Source organism: Triturus cristatus, chromosome 2_1, assembly GCF_964204655.1.
Source record: "Triturus cristatus chromosome 2_1, aTriCri1.1, whole genome shotgun sequence".
In the NCBI taxonomy this organism is placed as follows: Eukaryota; Metazoa; Chordata; class Amphibia; order Caudata; family Salamandridae; genus Triturus; species Triturus cristatus.
Window position 1 is genome coordinate 821,992,177 of NC_140581.1, and position 20,503 is coordinate 822,012,679.

A 20,503-nucleotide genomic window follows, 5' to 3' on the forward strand; every position below is an offset into this window, starting at 1 on the left:
CCAATGATGCCCTGTCCTCTAATGCAGAGAAACAAATTACAGATTAGTAAATACAATTATGGTTATCTTTCAGTAAGTGTTTTAAGTCAGTTTCCTTTGCTCTTGCCACTTCATCCACAATGTAATTAGACAAAATGTTTGGGGCAGGTGTGGCTGGTTGACACTCACAAAAGGTGTTGTTACACAGGAGCGGGCATAGCGCTTGCAGGTCAAGGCTGTCTTCCAAGATAGGAAACGATTGCTCATTTAGCGGTAGAAAAGAGTGACTAGTATTTTTGGAGCTGTACCTGGGGTAGTAAAAAGGAATGTTGAACAGCACAGGGGTGCATTTTAAGTAAGCAAAAAGGGAGAACAAAATAAAAAAAGGCACCAAACACAGTTATGTGCAGCTACTAATAAGAGACTGAAACAAAAGGATCAGACTCTGGGAAGCACTTGCATTACAGAAAGAATAAGTATCAGCTTATATCCATAATAAACTTGGGGATGATTTGTACGAAGCCACTGAAGACTATCATGTTGAGTGATTGGTTTGTTTGTTAGTTAGCCTTGCATAACTGCTACTTTTGCAGCAGGATGGTTTTAAGAGTTTGGTGTTCACCCCTGGTGGGTCTGCGTTTGAATCCCAATCCCTGCCTAGCCAACTCAGTCCTTCACCCTTCTGAGGTTGGAAAAATTGAATACGACCTGTTAAGTATGATCTGTTGTCATTCAAGTACAAATAAATAAAAAAAGATTCTGTGAAAACGTTCAGAGAAATATGAATTTAATAATTGCATTAAAATTAGGATATTAAGGTGAACACTGTGTTCATGATAAGGTTTAGGATCAGGATTAGTTTTAGAATAAAAGTTGCACTAATGGTCTAGGTTAGGGAAATGTTACTGTGAAGGTTATGGTTTTGGTTAGGTGAGTTTTAGGGTAAATGCCACTTCTAAAGATTGACTATGAATAGGGTCACGCTTAGGTGCAAATTACTGTTAATCATCACAATCTGAAAGATACACATTAGTGATAGATTTCCTTACCTTAGAAAGAAAAAAAAGAATATCCCCAGGCGTCAGACTGGATCCAGAAAGTTTTCGTTAGCAGTACCCTTGCACGTCGGTAGGCATCGTTGTGCGGCTCAGCGTACGTCGCTCGCGTCGTAGTCGCCGAGATGACGTCGTCGGAGCTACTTAGACGCGCCCACTCGCGCTGACGTCAGTTCTTTCTTTTTCCACGCCAGCAAACGCAGATCCAAGAGAGAGCGGTACTCCTAGTCATATTTTAACTTTATTTCGAGAGACTTGTTTATCTTGTTTTGTCGAGTTCTCGACTTCTGGTGCAGTAGAGATGCCCAGTGTCAAGTCCTGTTGGGTCTTATGTCGGTGGCTGACGCACATGATGAGTGTCTCTTCTGCTTAGGGAACGCCCACGACCCCGAGGCGTGCCCCGATTGTCGGGCCATGGCGCCGAAGGCTTTGCAGGAGCGTTCCCGAAAGTTGTTGGAGGCCCGGCATTCGGTTCCACAATGCTCAACGATCCCGCTCACGCGGAAGGTCAAGAGACTGGTCGCGGGGCCGACACCACTGTACGTCGGGGACAGGTAAGTCAAAGCACCATAAAAAATCGAACAAGCAACGTCGCTCTTCATCTACCCCTCCCCGGTCGCAGAACACGGTGGAGGGGGCAGTGAGTCACTCCCCCGCGGCTCCGGTGGAGCCTGCGTTATTGCCTGCGGCCTTCCTGCCTTTCCCGGGGTCGTACGTGACTCCGGAGGAGATACAGGTATTCGTGTCGGCCATGGGCCGTTTATTTGCCCTATTGGGTCCCTCCAGCGCGCCTTTGGGCCCTGTGGACCCGTTGGGTGGTTCTGCCCCGTGCCACCGGCTTTGGCCTCGGTTATGCCGGCAAGATACCCTGTGACGCCGTTGGCCCCGGCCTCCGGCGCAGAGGCCGGCGCCGGGGCTGACACCGTTGCCTCCAGGTCCGGACTATTTTGAGCCTGGGTTGGTTTATTACCCTCCAATCCCTATTCCAGGTGGAGAGATAACCCCCTTTCCCCGGGCCCCTCAACCTTACTGGCCTCTTAAACTACTGGTGGACGAGGGAGAGTACTGGGAGGGGTCTGAGGACCCTCTTGCAGCCCAATGTGAAGACGAACCGGAGTGGGAAGGTGAAGTCGAATGTCCAGACGATCTGGATTTCTCTCTGCACCCTGGCGCACTGTCTCCTTCTTCCGTGGCCACGGAGGAGGTGGGAACTTTTCCTGTGGTGTTGCGTAGAGCTGTTGTGGCTCTTAACCTCGAGTTCTCTTCCGTCCCTGTTAGGACTAATCTCCTGACTGAGGAACTGCAGCCGGCGACCTCCTCCACAGAGCCGCTGCTGTCCTTTAATAGAAAAAAACACAGGAGTGTAACCCATAAACCAAACTGAGATCTGGGTAAGTACAGTATAATTGCAACAATATCTCAGCACGGATTATTGAGACTACTTATAATTGTATGTACAGGACATTACAATCAACGAACAAAAGACAAGAGGCTTCAAATAATTCAATTAATGCGCCCATAGGCGTCCTGTATTTTGAGAAGATCAGAAAATATACAAAATAGTTGTTAGAGCACTGTTAGGTCTAAATACCAAGGCAAACCTAAAGGAAAGTTTACAAAGTGCTTGTGACAGTGAAGTGACGGCGCAAGTGACAACGTGAAAAACCACAGCAAAAGGCGCAAGAAAAATGTACAATATATATACAAGATAAAAGGTTCAAACATCAGGTTATTCAATTGATAGTTTTCATTATGTTAAAGAACCAAGAGGTCAAGGGGCGCCAAGGGAGTTTGAGCTGGTGGGCAGAGGTCGACGGCGTTTCGATCCTATGTAATTAGGATCATCTTCAGGACCAGGGTCGTCTATTCAAGGAGTGCTGTGTAAATAAAGGTGAGTATCAGAGCGGTTTAGAGCAGAGCTTAAATTAAGTTAATTAGAGGCAGGAGGGAGGACTAACATGAGCCTACCTGAGGCGCGTGAAATGAAGCGCTGGCGTGGAAGAGGAATCAATGAAGACGTGAAGGCTGGCCACGAAGTGGTCGCAATTCAAGTTGAACTGTACGTCAGAGGTAAATAAGCCAAAGGGTCTCTAGAAGGCAAAAGGAAACGGATCACCACCAGGGGAGTAGGGGGGGGAAGGAGGGAAGGGGAGCAAGGCAGTCAATACCAAGTGGCAACAGCCGGAGTGGATCGAAAAACTCACCACTTGGGGTAGCGAGGCGGGGGAGCAGAATGGTTGGCGCAAGGATGCGCTTCAGGACAATGCCTAAAGGAGGGGACAAGGAAATAGGAAAAGGTAATTGCAACCCCTTCTGCGGGCGCGGGGTATCAGCGGGAATCGTAAGGTGAGTCTGCCAAGAAGCTTACCTATTTAGCAATCTCTCCTGTTTCCTTTTGCCTTCTAGAGACCCTTTGGCTTATTTACCTCTGACGTACAGTTCAACTTGAATTGCGACCACTTCGTGGCCAGCCTTCACGTCTTCATTGATTCCTCTTCCACGCCAGCGCTCTAAACCGCTCTGATACTCACCTTTATTTACACAGCACTCTTTGAATAGGCAACCCTGGTCCTGAAGATGATCCTAATTAAATAGGATCGAAACGCCGTCGACCTCTGCCCACCAGCTCAAACTCCCTTGGCGCCCCTTGACCTCTTGGTTCTTTAACATAATGAAAACTATCAATTGAATAATTGAATAACCTGATGTTTGAACCTTTTATCTTGTATATATATTGTAAATTTTTCTTGCGCCTTTTGCTGTGGTTTTTCACGTTGTCACTTGCGCCGTCACATCACTGTCACGAGCACTTTGTACACTTTCCTTTAGGGTTGCCTTGGTATTTAGACCTAACAGTGCTCTAACAACTATTTTGTATATTTTCAGATCTTCTCAAAATACATGACGCCTATGGGCGCATTAATTGAATTATTTGAAGCCTCTTGTCTTTTGTTAGTTGATTGTAATGTCCTGTACATACAATTATAAGTAGTCTCAATAATCCCTGCTGAGATATTGTTGCATTTATGCTGTCCTTTAATGACGCGCTTTCAGACATTCTGTTAAGCACCTGGACCAAGCCTAACACAGGGGTTCCTGTGGATAAAAGTGTGGCACGCCGCCATTGCCCGTCCCCGGGCGATCCCAGTTTTCTCATGTAACACCCAACGCCTGAGAGTCTGGTTGTCCAGGCCTCTGCCTCTCCCAGTGCATTCCCTTCCACACCTCGGGATAAAGAATCTAAAAAACTTGAGCAGTTTGGGAAAAAGATTATCACCTCTGCCAGTTCCGGGGGGCGAGCGGTAAACACTGCATGCCTGTTGGGCCGTTATTCCCACTCTGTGTGGGACGCTGTAGCACAGGTGCTGCCTCAGTGCCCTGTGGAAGCTCGAGCAGTGCTCTCCCAAGCTATTACCGAGGGGAGGGATGCTTCAAAATTCACAATCCGTTGTGGCCTTGACACGGCCAACTCCCTCGGCAGGGCAATTTCCACAACAGTGGCGCTACGCCATCACTCCTGGCTCAGGACAACTGGCTTTTCCGGGGATGCCCAGAACACTTTGTTGGACATGCCTTTTGATGGCACACGCCTCTTTGGCGACACAGTGGATAGCACCTCGGAATGCTTTAAAGACTCCTGGGCTACGGCCCAGTCCTTGGGTCTTGCCACCACACGCGCTCCCTTGGGGTCTACTTTTCGCTCCTTTTGAGGCCAAGGCCGAGGTGCCCAAATGCGTTCCTTTCAGAGCCGCCGGCCTGCGCAGCTGCAGTCTCAGCGTAACCGGGGTCGGGGAGCCCGCCGAGGTGACTCACGGAGCCAGCGAGTGGGTCAGTCCACCGCCGCCCCTGCCGCCGCTGCCTCTAAACTTTCCTAGTCCAGTGTTTCAGGCCCACCAGATGCCAGTGGGCGGCAGGATTCACCATCACCTCCCCGACTGGTGCACCATTACTTCAGACAGGTGGGTCTCCCCTTCGATACTACCCCTACAGTCATGCCGCCTCAGTTCCACCACATGTCGGGGGATCACTTGGCATTTCTCCGGCAGGAAGTTGCGGCCCTCTTGGCCAATGGGGGCCATTGAACGCGTTCCGGCGCCAGAAGTAGGTTGTGGTTGTTATTCCCACTACTTCTTGATTCCAAAGAAGGACAAGGGCCTACGTCCTATCTTAGACCTCCGAACGTCAGTCGCTTCCTCCGGAAGGAGATTTCAAGATGCTCACGCTTGCTCAGGTCTTATCTGCCCTAGGCCCGCGAGACTGGATGGTAGCGTTGGACTTGCACGATGCTTATTTTCATATCCCCATCCTGCCGCCCACCGGCTTTACCTGCAGTTCACTGTAGGCCACGAGCACTTTAAGTTCACCGTGCTCCCCTTTGGCCTTACCAGCGCCCCTCGGGTGTTCACGAAAGTGATAGTGGTGCTCGCAGCTCATCTGCGCAGATCAAGGGTTTCAGTCTTCCCCTATCTCGACGACTGGCGGTTGAAGGCAGGCTTGCCCCTGGCAGTCGTCTCCCACCTCCAGACTACGGCCGACCTCCTGCATTCGCTGGGGTTTTCCATCAACGTGCCAAAGTCTCTTCTGATTCCCTCTCAGAAGCTCCTCTTCATCGGTGCGATTCTCGATACAGCGCAGTTTTGGGTTTATCCTCCTGAACAGCGAGTCTGGGACATACGGGCTATGATTCCGATCTTTCAGCCCTGGTCCTGGGTTTTGGTCAAGAAGACCCTGAGACTGCTGGGCCTCATGGCCTCCTGCACCCTGCTGATCAAGCATGCCAGGTGGCATATGTGGGCTCTGCAGTGGGACCTGAAGTTCCAATGGACGCAGCATCGGGCAAACCTGTCCAACTAAGTCCAGATCTCGGAGGGCACTGCACAGGACTTGCAGTGGTGGCTCACGGACCTGCGTTGGGTCAGCGGCAGATCCCTCTCCCTTCCCCAACCGGAGCACACAGTGGTGACTGATGCGTCCCTCCTGGGATGGGGCAGCCACATGGGAGAAGCGGAGATCAGAGGCCTCTGGTCTCTGGCGGAGTCCAAGCTCCCTATCAATGTTATGGAGCTCAGGGCGATCCTACTCGCACTGAAAGCATTCCTTCCCTCTGTCAAGGGGTGTGTAGTGCAGGTGTTCACGGACAACACCACCGCCATGTGGTACTGCAACAAGCAAGGCGGAGTGGAGTTGTGGACCCTATGTCAGGATACTCTACGTCTCTGGACATGGCTGGAACGTCAAGGCATTTCCTTGGTGGTTCAACACTTGGCAGGTTCTCTGAATGCCAGGGCGGACGAACTCAGCTGCAGGTGCATGTTGGATCACGAATGGCATCTACACACGGACGTGGCATAAGGTCTATTTCAGCAGTGGGGAGAACCTTGGTTAGATCTATTCGCCACCGAAGAGAACGCACAATGTCAACAGTTCTGCACGTTGGAGTTTCCGAGGCGGCACTCGCTCGGAGACGCTTTTGGTCGCGAGTGGAGTTGTAGTCTGGGTAGAAGTGGTATAGGCAGAAAGGCGTACAACAGAGTGCTGAAGAAGATCAGGTGCGACCGGGCCCAAGTCCTTCTTGTGGCAGCAGACTGGGCTTGAAGGGTTTGGTATCCCGAGCTACTCCCTATGAGCGTGGATCCCCCAATCCGACTGCCTCATCAGGAGGATCTCCACCCGAACCTGTCCAGCCTCCACCTCCTTGTGTGGAGATTGAGCGGCGACAGTTAATTCCATTTGACTTGCCTCCTGAAGTCTGTAATGTGATTCTGTCAGCCAGGCGTCCCTCAACTAAAACTGTGTACGCCTGTCGGTGGAACAAGTTTGTGGCATGGTGCTCAGCGAAAGCTGTAGATCCCATTCTGCCCCTCCTTCTGAGGTCCTATTGTTCCTTCTCTCTTTGGCCCAGCAGGGCTCTACTCTGGGCACTATCAAGGGCTACCTTTCTGCTCTTTCAGCCTTTCTCAGGCTGCCTGATCAGCCCTCTCTTTTCAAGTCGTCCCCTGTTGTCAATAGATTTCTCAAAGGCGTTACTCACCTTTTCCCTCCTATTCCTTTTGTGATGCCTCAGGGGGACTTCAACTTGGTTCTCACATACTTAATGTGCGCTCCCTTTGAGCCTCTTCATAACTGTCCTTTGGGGTTACTAGCTTTAAAAACTGTCTTCCTGGTGGCCATCACCTCCGCCAGGCGGGTGAGTGAGCTTCAGGCTCTTTCATGTAAATCTCTTTTCCTGGCGATTCATCCAGACAGAGTTATGCTTCAACCACGTCCCTCCTTTCTACCAAAAGTAGTCCCTGCCTTTCATCTCGGGCAGACTGTCTCACGTAAACCTCTTTTCCTGGCGATTCATCCGGACAGAGTTATGCTTCAACCACGTCCCTCCTTTCTACCAAAAGTAGTCCCTGCCTTTCATCTCGGGCAGACTGTCAATCTGCCCACTTTCTTTCCGCATCCTTCAAGAGAGGAAGAGAGGCTCCACTGGCTGGACCCAAAACGTGCGCTTTCATTCTATCTCAACCGCACACAGCAGTTCCAGTTGGATGACCAGCTCTTTGTTGGCTACGTGGGTGCCAAGTAAGGTCGGGCTGTGCACAAGCGCACTAGCTCCCGATGGGTTGCCTTATGCATTAAAGCCTGTTACTCTCTGGCAAAAAAGGAACCTCCAGTTGGGCTGCATGCCCATTCTACCCGGGCGACGGCAGCTACTACAGCATTAGGACGTGGTGTCCCTCTGCAAGATATCTGTCAGGCAGCTACGTGGGCCTTGCTGCATACTTTCACTAAGCACTATTGCCTTGACAGTCAAGTCTGGAAAGACTGCTTCTTTGGCTGGTCGGTTCTCCGTGACTTTCTGGTTTGATTCCACTTAGCAGACCCGCCACCGAGGTTGGTATTGCGTGGGTATGTATTCCAAGGTAAGGAATCTATCACTAACGTGTCTCTTTCAGATGCACAAGTTACTTACTTATGTAAAGATATATCTGTAATAGATTCCTTACCGCCCGCCCATCCTCCCCGTTCTGCGAACTGTTCTCTAGGATTCAGTTCATCCCTTTCAGGGCCCTAGTTCTATTGCACCAGTAGTCAGTCTCTGACATGGCTCTGCGTTCCTGGTACGGAAAAGTCGTGTACAGAACTGACGTCAGCATGCTTGGGCGCGTTTAAGTAGCTCCGACGATGTCCTCTCAGCGACGTACGTGGAGCCACACGACGACGCCTACCGACGCACATGGGTACTGCTGACGGAAACTTTCCAGATCTAGTCTGACACCTGGGGATATTCTTATTTTTTATTTATTTTCTTATTTTTTTCTAAGGTAAGGAATCTATCACTAACTAATGTCTCTTACAGATGTATCGTTACACAAATAAGTAACTTGTGCTTTGTTTGTTTCCCTGTACCTTTGATCTTCACCAGGGATGGGGCTGGGGTTATGTAAGAGTGAAGCTGAGTGCTAGGGTCAAGATTAGTTTATGGCTTATAGTAATGAACAACATTTCGATAATGTTAGGGCTGGATCAGGATTAGGAACAAGGTTTCGGTGAGGTAAAGGCTGGGTTGGGATGTGGGTTAGGATGAAGGGTTATGTTAAGCATTGGGGTAAGCAGAAAGACTGGATTTTCAGGTATACGGAAACCTATCCCAAAAGGAGTTTAGGGGAGGGGGGGGGGGTTGTGTAATCAAAAATCAAATGTGTTTTTCAGTGATTATTTAGCCAATGGTTTCAATTAAAATGCAGTTTTAATAGCAGGTATCACAGTCTGTCATTTTCAATAAAATAGTTTACAGCCAAAGGATTTCAGTGAAATGTAACCTATTGGAGGCGAATGCACCATTCCACTCCCCACACCTTCCAAAAAATGCTCCTATAAAGATCATTAGAAGGGAGCGATTCAGGGTATTGATTGACCTTGTGGACATTTAAAGATCCTGGGACCCTTCACCTTGCTAAACCTTTGAAGAATTTTCTGAAACGTGGTTCTTTAAGAAGGCATATATTTCTACTTGCTTTAATTAGAAATTGCTTGTAAAGGTTTTGTAAATCAAACTGTTTCATCTACACCTCTACTAAACCAGGCAGGTCCTGGTAGCTTCAGATACTTAAGAGACTGAGTAGCCCATAGTATTTATTATCCTAAAACTCAAGTAATGTCTGTAGTTTGTGCAGTTGTGCTGTAGGTCGCAAAACAATCTTGCGATCTTCAGTGCATAAGACTTGTACAGTTATCCAAGGTTATGATGCCTGCCATTGGGTCACAGGACGGTTCATAAGCCCGTGCGGTGTTGTTTGGCGCCAGAGGAGAGAGAAAGCAGGGAGAAGTCCGGAACAGTAGAGAGGAAGAAAAGAAGAAATCAGCCAGACAGACAAGGGAAAAAGAGGAAACTGAGATAAGGTGAGATTAATTGAAAATATTTGAGCAATATTATTTTCAAAATAATTTAAAGGCTTAGTACAGTTAGAGAGACATTGCTTTCAAATTGCACCTGTGGAACCATGCCATCTCTATGTGGTCATAGTTCTGTCAAGAGAGCGCAAGGTATAGTAATATATACAAGAATGTAACTGAAAACAAGCTCCTCCATGGATTATTAGATCTGTTTTGGTGAGTTTTGTTCTTATTGCATGTGATATAAGGCATATTAAGAGGTTAATGTCTTGATAGTAGCAAACAAAATGGTAGCAGAGAAAGGGAAAATACATCAACACAAATGAGGGGGCGGAGGAATGGCAGTTGTCACAGGATAATTTGAAGTCGAACATTGTTTGAGAAAGCCTGGGCTGTACAGTTAGATGTGAAGTCAGCAAGCATAAAAGGAATAACCACCATACAAAATCATATGAAACTGTAGTGGCAACATTACCTGTCTTTGCTGAAAGCATATGGGTACATTGTCACTTTTACTTTTAATCTCTTAAGCACTGCTTTTCTCCTACGTCATCCAAAACTTTCTGTACTTTCTTCACATGTACTTTTCACAGGCCCTTGCTAGACACCCCAATCCCCTGATGTTTGGTGACTAATATTTGAGAGAAGAGTCACACCCTTAACTTCCAACACAGTTATGCACAATTTGGAACACTGGGTGTAACACAGCTGAGTGCTTTCTCTACAATTAAAAGATCACACAATGGACGTATTACTAACATCCAGCAACAGCACAATTTCCCTGTTCCCATTCAAGGTGTGCCCACTTTAGTTCTCTTCACCTCTGTCTCTCGCGTATGCCTGTGCATCCACTCCCACAGTATTCATGACCAACCAGTTAAAAAAGATCCCTCTTCCACTTTTCAGTTTGTGATTCTGCCTCGTCCGCACTCAAGACCCAGATTAAAACAATGCTCACCCTTCAATCCTTAAATTAATAAAGGCACGAGACAAAAACCGCTACAGATACTCTTCAGACACTCCCATCTCAGGGCTCACAAACACCTGTAATGGATTAATCCACCCTAATTTGCAATGCCCCTAATACAGTACGCTCACGCTTCTGGCTCCTGAAGAAAGTCCCCACTCCACAACTCCTACACCTTCATCTTCTAACCCTACATACACCAGTTTGTCTAAATTTCCGTCCACCTTCGCATTGCTAAAGTAACAAAGCTTTGACAGGACATCAACTACTGTCCAGCGTTGCTGTCTTCCCTGACATTTAATCGGTTCACCTCTCCATCATGTTCCTCCTACCTGCAGGCCCTCAGCCCAGTATCAGACTCTGATCTCCAGTCACTCTGCCCTCGCAACAATTCTGTCTCTCTCATTGACTCTCTTCCGAGGCTTGTCCTGTTGGTACAAACGAGCTATTGCAAACGTTTCTGGGTCCAGTCTGGAGCCTAGGATCTTCACGAAACAAGAACTTGCTCGGGGGGGGGGGGGGGCTTTATTGGAGTGCCTGACTAATAAAAGCCCAATGGGAAAAGGCCTTCAGTATTACGCCAGCAGTATTCACAATTAAGTTTTCATGTGAACAGGTTGCTACTGTCAATGCTCTTGCAAAAGAATTCAGTTTCGGTGCTTTGAATGCTACTTTCTCAATTGACACACCAGCTAAACTTACTTCATCGAATATAAAACTGACGATCCTATCCACAATATTGCTGATGACTTGTACTACTTTCCTTACTGCATTGGTTTTGAAGCATTAACCAAGCCAGTTATTGATCACTTTGTGATCTGTCTCATAAATATTCCTCCTATAGAACTTTTGCCATGAGCAAATACTAAGCATAATATGCAGTGTAGAATCAAAATACACAAACAGGGCTGTGCAAAAAATAGAATCTTGATTGTGAATATGAACAGATTTAAAAATTGAAGATGCATTTGGGGAATTACAAAGAAATTACAATATTGAAAGGTTCACATAAAAAAACGAGTTTACCAAGCTACAACAGGAAATGTTGGAGGACTAAGTATCCATTTTCTTAAGCTTCTTTGTCAGATTTGTAATCTGTAAAGATATATCTAAGTATACTCTTCTGTGGACATTAGAAGGTACAAAGCACTCTTCAGGCATGTGGAAAAACATTCAATGAGTTTATCTAGCCAAGACATCCATTAATGATGGAGATGCCACTAGTATTGTGGTCAACCACTAAGTCAAAATTGAGCATGAAGATCCAGAGGCTGCAATGTACCATCATTGAGATGCTGGAATTACACCATTCAGATCCTTCATGCGTTTCCAGAGGTTGAGGGCCTACAATGGTGGCGAAAAGATAAGAAAGGGATTCTAACATGATTAGACCAGTAAGTGGTAATAAGAACTTGGACCCACTGGGAAAGATATTGGAAGGAGAGCGAAAGATTAAGATATTTTGACTCCAGGTGGAAGCAGTAGTAATGGTTTTGTGCAATCAATCTATCCTAGGAGAATTCATTAACATGCACTTGAATAGGCTGGCTGCAGCATCTGAGGAGAAATGAGGGGCAGGCCTTATCACAAGTCCTCAAACAAGCAGTTCAGACCGATTGTAACAGCGCCCAAAAACAAGAAAGGTTGGAGCAGGGTGGTAGTTCTCAGTGATAAGGAAAAACATTTGAGTGGTGTTTTACTGGATTCAGTGGCAGCAGGTGACACTTAGATTAAACTAAGGGTGTCGACATTAATCTGGTTTAGATTTGAAGAAATGCCTGGAATTTAATTGTAAACACCTGGTGTTTCATTTTTTTTTGTGTTGAAGTGAGGAAAGCGACCATTATGTGCTAATACAGGTGGTTTGAGCGGCAAATTTAAAGGGGTAGAAGATATCTGCCCTAGGGTAGAAACTGTGTCATGTTGTGCATGACTCCCTACTTTATGATTGTGTTTGAAAGAAGGCATATTCACTGTATGTCTTTATAAATTGATGCAGTTGGTTTTAAAATTGTATCTAGAATATCAGCCGATTTGACATTTTTTGTATGTTTGTATACAGTTGTATACGATCTGACAAACTACAGTTTCTAGGTGCAAATAATTCTGACTGCAATAATTCAGAATGAGTTGCACCAGATGATCATCGAGCCAACAATGGAGGTGGATTTAGGCGACTATGTCGGGTGTTATTCCTGGAAAGCCATGTAGAGTAAACGTAGATGCTCAGTACATGGATTAAAGATGATTATTGGAAGATTATCATTGGTAACCGGTCCCCTCTACTGGACCTTTTTTGGCCAAGTGCAAAAATGCATTAGGGTTTTTCTATTAAAGTGGAGGTAAATCCTTTCAGTCCAAATGGCTTTCCCTATATTACATCAGTTCTAGGCAGCCGAGCTGTCTATAAGATGAAGTTTAATTTACATTCAGTGTGGAAACTCACTGACTTTAATCTGCATGTCTTTTCTGTGGTTGTCAACATCCTTGTTTCTCGCTAGTCAGTGTTCTAGAGACTCTTTTGTAAAGGGTGCAATTCTTCAAGATCAAATAGCAAATTGACTTGCTGTTGTAGTTTGAAAAATATTGGAATACATGAATTGAAATAGTTTAACTTGTCTCTGACCTATGGATTTTGCTAAATGTAAACCTCTTTTGAAGTCATAGTTGACTTCAGTAAAGTTAACTTCTTGTGACAAAGTTAGCCAAAACTATCTTTTGAATAAATTACTGTACTTGGTAGTCTGTAGGAGTCAAAGTTGAAACTTTTTCTTTTTTTTTTTAACAATATACAGGTTATATTTGTGATTTGAATACAAGTAACACATTATATCTTTGTAGGAACTAGCCTGTGTGTTGTCTATAGGATATGATTTGTACATGTGCCATCCTACTAGAACACACAGGTTCTGTATTTGTGGGGAAGGAGAGTAAAAGCTTTGACAGTTCTCTGCCTTGTGCGTGACATTGATGTCACTTAATCTAGGCTGCTCTTCACTTTGTCCACACCTGCTTTGCTGGTTCTGGTTCAGGACAAAGATAGGTCACACCACGGAGTGTACGGCTTTCACCTCCAGTGACGAGTGAAAGCCGTACACTCCGTGATACCCGGCTGACAAGCAGTCGAGGAGGAATGCCTAAGGAGTGTGACCATACACATATAAACGTTTAAATGAGAGGGGGTCGCCAATATGCCTATGTTGGGCTGTCGAGTGGTAAAATATACACATGATATTATTGCAGTGTGGTGACAACTGACCCTCGCCCTGAAGAAATTGCCATAAGATTGATTAGGCAATGAAACATGTTGGCCCTTTATGAAGAAATAGATAGGAGGCAACAGAGTGTCTTTTTAATGTGAGCAGACCCACGGCACAGAATAAAATAGTATAGCTAGTGGCTGTTTAGCTCGTTCTCAATTAGATAAGGTGGTCCCCAAGATTGGGTCCCACTTTATCGTTTAGGGGTCAGAAACGGTGAGCACGAGGATCAGCTATCCTAGTGCTCATCTCATGATTGTTTTACACTCGCCACACCATTCACAGGGTTTCTTTAATATCTATTGCACGTTTTTTGTTACGGTTTGGTAGTTGCTGATGATGAGAACCTGAGCCTACTGTGGAGAACCTATCAGTGGGCCCCCCCCACTCTTTGGTACACCACATGTTGGGTTATAGGCAGGGGGAGACTTAGTGAAATTTGAATAGAAAAAGGACAGGGATTCCCAGAAAGAGACAGTATCTATATAACTGCCAGTATAGCACACACAATTGTGGGGGCTAAACAGTGATATTAGGAAATCCAGTTTTGACTGTTCTGGTAATTGATCTGGTCCATTTTGTTGTGTGACATATTATGAAGGGGGGGTGACCTGATCTCTATTCCCCCTCAAGCTCCTTTGTAGAAGCTGGACCAAGATAGGCCAGCTGCTTTCTGCTCACACAGAATTGTTGAAGTTCTGACATATGGTTTGCAAATGGTCAAGTGCCTGTAGATGGTGATTTTTTTTACACAATTTTTTTTACATTAATCTATTTGGGTTATTCTTGTGTGCCATACCAGCCTGCTCTTCAAATGCAGCATTCCCAGTAAGTATCATCAGAACAATTTGTAATTGCTTGATGACAGTAGCAGTATTGTCCTTAAGTTCTACATCACATTCTTGGTTGATGGTTTTGGGGAAACTATAAACTAAAATGTTCCTAGTGTGAGCATCATGTTGCACTATAATGGTTTCTCTCAAGATGATTGTGAGAAAATGGGGGGTTGTGTGGCAGTACCCCCGACCCTGCTCCCCCCAGATATGCCCATACAGTAGTAGGGTCTATTTCCTAATATTGTAAGTGCCAGGGAACCTATAGAGAATGCATGGGCGGGGAACTTGACAAGTTGTGTTCCACAGCACCATGATGGCTTCAGGGTACCAAACAGCTCCTTGTAATAAATCTCCACTGATGCCAGTGTTAGATTTATTAAAATATGTACTCAGAGGGCACCCCTGAAAACCTACTGACCCTGGTGTGGGCACTGACTGGCTTTAAGCAGCCAGTCACCACCAGGCATATTTCTGGACCCCTGTGTACAGAGCCTCTGCTCTCTGGGACCAAAACACTGCACATCCTGGGTAGAGGTGTCTAAACTCCTCCCCCTGGATGGCCTTCAAGCTTCATAGGCCTGCTGCATTTGTAATGCTGGTAGAAGCAGATGGCAGCCTCTGATTTACACTCTCACTTTGTTCAGGGAAAAACAGTGGGGATACTCAGAAGAATAGGTGGTGTGTCGAGGTGAAGCACATCTTTCAGTCCCTGACATCTGGAAGATGAAGAGACCCCTCCAATCGGGGCTAGGTCTATGCCCTCTCCCACAGGAGGGTTGCATAATTGAGGGTGTAGACTCCCCAGGTAAGGGGAGAATTGGCCCTACCTGCTACTCCCCTAAAACTCCTCCTAAATTTAGTATTTAGGTGGCCTCCCAGACCTGGCACTCAGATCTGCAACGACCTAAGAAGAAAGAAGACTCCCTGCAGCAGAAGCCAGCAGACAACAACTGCCTTGGCCCCAGCCCTACCGGCCGGTCTCCTGCTTTGATGACCCTGCAACCCGCATTTCAACAGCAACCTCTAAAACCCCTGGGAGGACTGTTGCCTTTGAAAAAGACTCCAATCTACAGTGGACATCGGACATGTCCAGAAGAGTCCTACTCCTAAGACTCCGGACCCAGGCAGATCTGCGTCTCCTACCCACTCTGCTCCCGATGCCCACGGACCGGGTCTGAGTGGCTCACCTATGCAGTGAAGTCTCCCCAGTGATCCTGACATTGTTTCCAGCATTGGCTGACCTATCCTGCCCTCCATGATGGCACCTGCTGTGAGAGTCCAGAGGCTCCCCCACCAACTGCGACTGGCTCCGGTTGAAGACTCCGACATCAAAAGGCACCCCTGCACCTGAAGCCACTGGGTCTTGGTGAGCTCAATTGACGGTGCCCCTATGAACCCCTACATCCCAACTTACCTCTGCTGTCGCTGGTCTTCCTCCGGTGCCACGCCTGCAGCCTCTTTACCGTCAGGAAGATCCTCATTGAAAAGCATTTGGCGCCAGACATCAAGTTTGCACCCAGCTTCCCCTGCGCCGTTGGTGTTGTATGTTTGGTGCTGCTTTGTGGCCCGCCCTGTGCTTGTGTTAATCCCCTTAAAGCTTGGCCCCTGTAACCGATTTACTTACCTGCAAGCAGTGTGGCTTCAGGCACCCCTGTCTCCATTGGAAAGTATTGGGTCAAACTCCAGTTTTGACCTCTGCACTCGTCTGCCCCTGTGCCACTGGTGGTGCAGTTTTGATACTTACCTGACCCCTAGCCCTTGCTGGCTTTTGGCTCTGAAGACTGAGATTGTAAGTTAAATACTTACCTGTTTAATCACAATATTGTTTTCCCCATAGAATAACATTGGACTGTGTGAAATATTTTATTAAAAACATACTTACCTTATTACGAAGACCTGGGTCTTAAAATAAAGTACAAACAAAGTCTAATTTTGTAAAATTGGTCTGGATCGCCTGCTGGCGGCGTGTCCATTATTGCTCACTATTGTGCAATAAATGTCTTACACTTCTGTGTTAGACCTAAGGCTGCTTGCCCACACAAACCCTAATAGAGCACTTTGGGTTTTACATTGAGCCCTTTACTCTTTTTACAGATGGAAAAACAGTGCTGTTTACCAAGTCCTACATCACTAACAATAGGCATTCCCAAATGTTCCTTTGCTTGGTGGGGTCTTTGGTGATTTCTACTTGGGTTTTGAGACAAATTGTGATACCGTTAACAGGATGGTCCCTTTAAGAAATGTCCATCAGCAAAGTAGTGGGTCTGTAGCTTGAAGAGCACCAAGACACGGAGTAGTAACAAACTGCAGGGTAAAAGAGCAGATATTCTGTGCTTGAGTGCCTTCTCAACTCTTGGTTCAAAAGAATAAAGTGGTCCCATGTTTCTTTTATTTTTTATTAACATCCACATTGCTTCTCTACCATTTATTATGCACACATTCACCTATATTTTATTTAGTATTTTATCTTTTTGTATGTTGACATACAAAACTCCGGTGGAAAAATGCACTAAAAGAAATCTGAAAAACCGCAATAATGGTATTTGGCATACTGGGATACCATTGGTTAGGATAGAAACCAGAGTTGATAATTTGTAATGCTGTACAGAAGCAGTAGCCAATGTTTCCTAAAGGTGTACAGAAGCAAGAGACGATGTTTCTTAAAGGAGTATAAATGTATTTATGGAAAGTGATGCTAACTGTCCATATATAGAATTTTATGTGATAGCTATTTTACCAAAAGAGCAAAGTCTGTTTTAGATTGCTGATGTCGGGTCTTAATGGGTGATCAGTAGTTAGGGATATTTCAGGGACATTCATACTATGTCACAAAATGCAACCTAATTGCAGTTAAATGGACCAGGAAGAGTTTCAGTGCAAACATCGTTTTGTGGTGTGAGATTGAAAGCCCATCATAGAAGTATGATAATTGGGAGAGTAAGAGTAGTCTACCTGCTGCTAGAAGTTTCTCATAGCTATAAATGACAAAGGGTTTGTAAAATTCGATTTTTATTTAAAGAGCACACAGCAAGATTCATTTTTTCACAATGCAATTCAAAAGACATTTATCCCAATGCATATATTTTTTTTTTAATTCAGTGCTCTTCTAGATGTGACAGACTTTGTTTTGCAGCTCCGAAATACTACAATGGACACAAATTTACAATGACTATTCTGTGTTAGAATATTTTTGTCCATGCTTTTGTGCAAATGCTTATATTTATGCAGTGTTAAAGAAATAGTAATTAAACATTTTACTATGCAGACACCTTACTACTTTAGTTATTCTAAATTTGAAAGTCTATAATCAGCCCTTCTTTCTGTTGTCTTCTATGCATTCAAATTCTTCCAAGTCTTTCTCTTCCCTCATTCTCTTATATCCCATGCTGCCCATGGGGACACTCGCTACATATTATTTAAAGTATTGAGAGCCTCATCTTCCTTCCTTATAATTTGTAGAGAAAATCATTGAAGATATCATGCAGCTGTAAATAATAAGCATGTGACCTTTTACAAATCAGAATGGTGAAGTTGAGAGCCCTTGTTGGTCAGTGCTTGCTTCTAAAACATGCCATTTTCAGCAATGTTTCCAGCTGTTGTGGGATTCTACCAATTAAGTGTTTGTAGAGCTTTGGGCTTATATACACTGATCTGACAGATTGTGATGCTAGAGAAGCCATAGAGGTCTAACTAAGCTCTCACTGCGCAAGACTCAGTTTCTGCTGTTTAGAAAGTCCCTAAAAACTTGGCTTTATACCCAATAGTAAGTTATTATTTTTCCGCAGTTCCTTGGCTGTACCGTCGTGCCAGGACACTTATATGGATATCAGCGTGATAAATAATAACATAACCATCATCACATAGGAATTTGAATTAGATTTAATGAAGATATAAGATGTGGGTTCACACTTTTACTGAATTCATTACAGTGACTAACAAGTGCGAGGCAAAGCAGCCTTTTCAATGTAAAATGGGCACATGGGATAAAACAGTAAAATAAACTGACTTTTTCTATCTAGTTCTCTTTAAAAGCGGAGAAGTTGTTTTTGAAACTATATCAGGGACTTTGGGTCTTGTAGTTTGTAGTGTTGAAGAGATCCGTCTAGCATGCTGTAATTCACATCAGACCATGCATTTGACAAGCACTACAATAATCGTGATAGCCTTATGCATGATTCACTAGCAGTACCCATAGTCCAATGTATGATTAGGCTTTCCTGTTTTCAGTTTCCATTCTTGGTAAATTCTGGTGTATTTTTCCCCAGTGTTTTCAAGTCATTTCTATACCTTAAATAAACAGTGGTTACAGATTTCCGCACCATTAAAAACAACAGTGTTTTCCGGTGTTTATGGAATGTTTTGTTTTTATTATTGCTTGCTTTATGCGCTGATAGACCATGGTCTATAGGCAGTGTACGTATAGTGTATATGAGGTCCAAATACATTTTTGCAAATTTAACTTATTGTAGTGCACCATACAATATTTCTTCAGTGAGACTTTAGTAATGCATGCTCACTCTTTCCTTCCCATGTAAACTTTTTCCTGTGAAAAGGCCCACTCAACATTAGCACTTGAGACCGGCAACTCCAACACAGCCAGTACACCATTCGTTAATTCTGGCCGTTTACATAGCTTTCCATGCCGATACTGGTGCACTTGAAGATTGCAATTCTCGGGGCAGGATCTGCAACATTTGCGTTGAACTGGGTGCTTATGCCCTCCGAGTTATTGAAGCAGTCAAAAATGAAGCAACACTTTTGAAACTACGGAGGAAATTCCCCTTTACGGAAGGGATCTAGAACTTGTACAAAGTACCACAGTGAGGTTTCATTGGCTTCAAATGCCATGGTTGCTGAAGAGACATTTCTATGCATCATTGCAAGCCATTTCTTATACATTGTAAAATAAAAGTTCCTGAATTGCTCTTCAACATTGCTTTGCTTACCAAGTGGCAAGCACTTTAACATGGAACATGTTGCAGTGCCAAAGTCACCAAAAGTGTTGCCCAGCCTACTCTCAAGGAGATTTTTCACATCTACACCAATTATGCCTAACACTTGGCAGACTCTGGTGTTTTTAGACTCTAGATTTTTTTTTTTTATGTCCACTGTAGCAGTTATGTTTTCCTGTAAGACTGCAGTAGAGTGTACTTTTTTTTCACATCACTATCAATAGGCAAACAAAGATCCTCACATTTCTTGCCTTTGACATCATCACTCAGCAACACTTCTGTAAACAGTTGCCACATGGATAATATAGCATTCATAGCCCCTTGGACTGAGAACCATCATCTAAGTGACACAATTGGGATGTCGCTGTCTTTGATGCCACACATAGCACAAAATGAGAAATATTTGCATTTTAGTTCCTGTGCATAAGAAAACAGTGCACCAGAATGGACTAAAATGTCAATAGCATGAAGGTTAGCGTACTAGTTGCTGCTTCTCCTTAGCCCACACTTCCTATTTTAACCGGATGCAGCGACTGCGCAAAGGCAAGCCCGTCTGCGCCCGTCCGCGCCCCGGGAGCGTCCAGCCCCAACCACGCTGCCCGTCACATGTCAGAGGACCAGGGCGGTCGGAGGTCCTTTAGTCGTAAGGAACTTTTGCCGCTTGATAACGCCAAGTGCAATGGCGGTGATCAGTGGGCAGTCCTTCATAGACTTTCTAGGTCATGTCTCACTTGCCAATTCTGCTTCCAAACCAAGCAGACAGCCCCTGCTCCTCGAATTGAGAGGGAGAACAGGATTCGGGCTGCGCTTATTAACTCCTGTTCAATGGTTAAACATGCCCTTGATATCCATGAGCTTCTTTCTGATGAACACTTACATGTTTTATTTATAACTGAAACCTGTCTCAATTAGTCCTGTGCCCCTGTGGTTGAGCTGGCCATCCCTTCGGGCTACATAATTGCAAGACTGGACTGTAAAATTGGGAGAGGGGGCGGGATTGCAGTGGTGTTCAGGGACACTTGGGTTTTCTCCAGTGAGGCATCTGTGGGGTTAGTGGTTGGGGAGGCTC

At 45.2% G+C, this 20,503-nt stretch overlaps 1 protein-coding gene across 17 annotated transcripts in view; it reads left to right on the top strand.

Moving 5' to 3' along the window:
* Positions 1-20,503, top strand: part of CDC14B (cell division cycle 14B) — a 609,243-nt gene that overhangs the window by 547,279 nt on the left and 41,461 nt on the right. The window contains exon 14 of one of the 17 annotated variants that reach the window (XM_085632880.1): positions 9,292-9,396. The exons of 15 other annotated variants lie outside the window; for them this stretch is intronic. Coding sequence is in view for 1 of the 2 variants with exons in the window: in XM_085632877.1 (XP_085489003.1) it covers positions 9,292-9,424 (133 nt within the window). In the remaining variant the exon portion in view is untranslated. Of the gene's footprint in view, positions 1-9,291; positions 9,426-20,503 lie in introns of those variants that run through there. One more of the 17 variants, XM_085632877.1, reaches the window with a different exon arrangement.